The 2,727-nt window shown below is 56.4% G+C and overlaps 1 protein-coding gene across 1 annotated transcript in view; it reads right to left on the reverse strand.

Moving 5' to 3' along the window:
• Positions 1-1,686: 1,686 nt before the first annotated feature.
• The window catches only part of GP1BA (glycoprotein Ib platelet subunit alpha), a 3,250-nt gene continuing 2,209 nt past the window's right edge, over positions 1,687-2,727 (reverse strand). Inside the window, exon 2 of the mRNA XM_027130197.1 lies at positions 1,687-2,727. This exon is cut by the window's right edge and continues 1,190 nt beyond it. Coding sequence (XP_026985998.1) covers positions 2,145-2,727 — 583 coding nt within the window. The 3' untranslated portion in view covers positions 1,687-2,144.

Below are 2,727 nucleotides of genomic sequence, written 5' to 3' on the forward strand. Positions count from 1 at the left end.
TGTTATGTAAGTCAGTCGTGTTGCAGCAGCTGAAGGGTGAGAAAAACCCAAGCTCCAGGCCCTGTGTGTTGCTTCCTAGCCCCTCGTTCAAGAATACAACAGACGCCCAGGTCATCTCATGTAATCCCCAGGAAAAATCTCTGGGGTCTGGTGACTGTTTCTGCAGCCTGAAGAGGGAGGGAATAGAGTCTGAGAGGGGAAAGCTGACCTGTCGGGGGCAGAGTGGGCATGGAGCCGGGCCCCCAGAGCCTGGAGGCTTGATGTGGGCTGTACGCTGGGGAGAGTGACTGCCTTCTCCATTTCTTTAGGAGATGTGTGGCTCCCAGGCCCTGCCCTCATGGAGCTTAGGAACCTCTTGGGGCATAAAAGGGCATAGGAAGGTCAATTGGAAGGAGGGCTGGGCGGCACGAGGCCTGAAGGTTTCTCCTGAGCCAGGACAGGGGACAGGCAGGCCAGGGGACAGGCAGACGGCAGGTGGGAACTGTCACCTTGGCAGAACCTCGTCAGTAGAAGAAGTTGAGCTCAGCAGCCTGGCGGTGCAGCCGGGCCCTCCCACCTCTGCCTCTTTTCTTACCCTCTCCATGCACATGCTGGCCTGGGCCACAGGGGCCGCTTTGAGACACTTGAAGCCTGGACCTTGTCCTTAAGGAGTGCCAAGTCCAGACGGGAGGATGACACAGGGAAACTGGGAGTCAGCAACAGACCGCTGCAGGGGGATGTGGGGCACCCGGGCCAGCCTGGGCGAGGGGAGACAGTGCACAGTACCCAACTGGCCAGGGAAGTGGGGCGGGGCAGCACTCCTGGCCCACTGAGAGCAAAGGCTTAGAGGAGAAACGCGGGGGAGCAGGTGATCTCTGCAAAGTTTGTAATAGCTGGAGCACAGGCTGTGAAGTGTCTGCTGTGGGAGGGGAAGCTGCACTGTTAGGTGGGTTGGTGCACGGAAATCCTCGATCGCCAAGCTCAGGAGTTGTCCTCTATTGGAAATAGTTCAGAGCAGGAGAAAGATGCGGTCAGGGTTTCAGGTTAGGAGGATTCTTTCTGCACCATCTGGAGGAAGGGGTCTCCATGGAGCCAGAAAGGCTCAGCCCTCACTCCCATTCTCTGGGCCCTAAGTGCTGGCTTGGGCTGGAGGCAGGAGAGAAAGCTCTGCCCAACGTGGTCAGGTGAATGGCAGAATTCATGGCACCAGGGGAGAGAACTGGGCTCCATCTGCCTTCCTCCTGGCTTGACAGCAGGAAACTGAGAGTAGTTCAGTAAAACCCACCAAGATGGTACTCACTGCCAGGCCCTCCCCTCCCCTGTCCTGCTGCCCTGGGCAAAGCAGGAGAGCTGCGTTTCTGAGGCCACAGGTGCCAGGAGGCACCCACCTGTCCTAGTACTGCAGGTTGCAGGCAGATAGCCTCAGTAGTACCACTGAGCTCCCAGGAAACTTCTGGATCTTGAGCTGGAACTTGCTTGTGGTTGGCCTGGTGGGTGGTTACCCTTGGAGGAGGGAAAAGGCGGCCCAGGCAGGGGAAGTGCAGGCCAAGACTAGAGCTTTTGGGGGTGAGCAGTGCAACTAGGGTGGGGCAGCTGGGGCCTTGGGAATGCTGGTGACGGTGCCCCAGCCTCGTTTCCCTCTCCAAAAGAACGAACATTCTATTTTTAAATTATTTTTATGATACAAATAATATATGATGGTGGAAAACCAGAAAATGCTAAGCAGAGAAATAGAAAATAAAACCACCCGTATTTATACCACCCAGAGACAATCAGGGCTCACATCGTGACATCTCTTCCCAAGTTTCCTTCAATACACGGATACATGTGAGAACTGTGCTATATTCTGTTTGTTGTTTGCTTTTTCCTAAAACTTCCCCAAAGTGATGGTAATAACCTAGTGTAGTGGTCTGGGAACCCCGCCATCCATGCAGCATTAGGAGCTCTCTTTGTTCTGTGACCCACCCAACTTCTCCATCTCACTACCTCTCCAGATATGCTGGGTCTGGGATTGTGTGCCCGGGGTGTGCAGAGGAGGCTCCTGACAAAGAAGCAGTAACGAAGCCCTCCCCCGACCCTCTACTCTGTACCCACCCGCCCCCAGCTAGATCCCAATAGGAAAGCCCATCAGAGTCTCTCTCGAGGTCCCCAAACCACCCCCCCCCTCAGAGGCTGTGGCCAGAGTACCTAACAGCCACTGTCCCCAGCAGGTCCTGACCACGACCCATGCTCAGGGCTGAGGGCCGCCGTCCTGCCAGCAGAGGCCCCACACGGCCATTAGGCCGCACCCACAGGAAGAGGCTAGAGCGGAAAGTGGGGAGCGAGCCTTGGAGGAAAAGCAGCCAGGCCCGGGCCACTGTCACTTGCCTTCCCCTCTGCAGCTCTAGATGCGAGGTGTGTGTGACTGTGGCCAGGGCCTGTGGTTTCACGTGCTGGACCCAGAACAGCAGCAGGATGAGGACCACAGAGGCAAACAGGAGCCAGAGGAGACCCAAGATATAGAAGCCCAGGAAGAGGCAGCAAAAGTCAGAGTTGAGAAAAGGGTCGTTTCTGGAACTCTCCACATTCCACTGAGCCACCCCCTGGGCCTTCAGGAGATTGACAAATTCAGAGATGGTGGCTGTGGTGGATTCTAAGATAGTGGGAAGTGAAGTGGGTTCAGTGGAGGTTAAGGATACGGTGGGTTCTGAGGTCTTGCTTGTGGGCTCTGGGGTGCTCGGGGCTGTGGGCTCTGGGGTGCTCGGGGCT

Source organism: Aethalodelphis obliquidens, unplaced genomic scaffold (genome assembly GCF_003676395.1).
Source record: "Aethalodelphis obliquidens isolate GAN/ISIS:26980383/991018 unplaced genomic scaffold, ASM367639v1 scaffold38, whole genome shotgun sequence".
Classification (NCBI taxonomy): domain Eukaryota; kingdom Metazoa; phylum Chordata; class Mammalia; order Artiodactyla; family Delphinidae; genus Aethalodelphis; species Aethalodelphis obliquidens.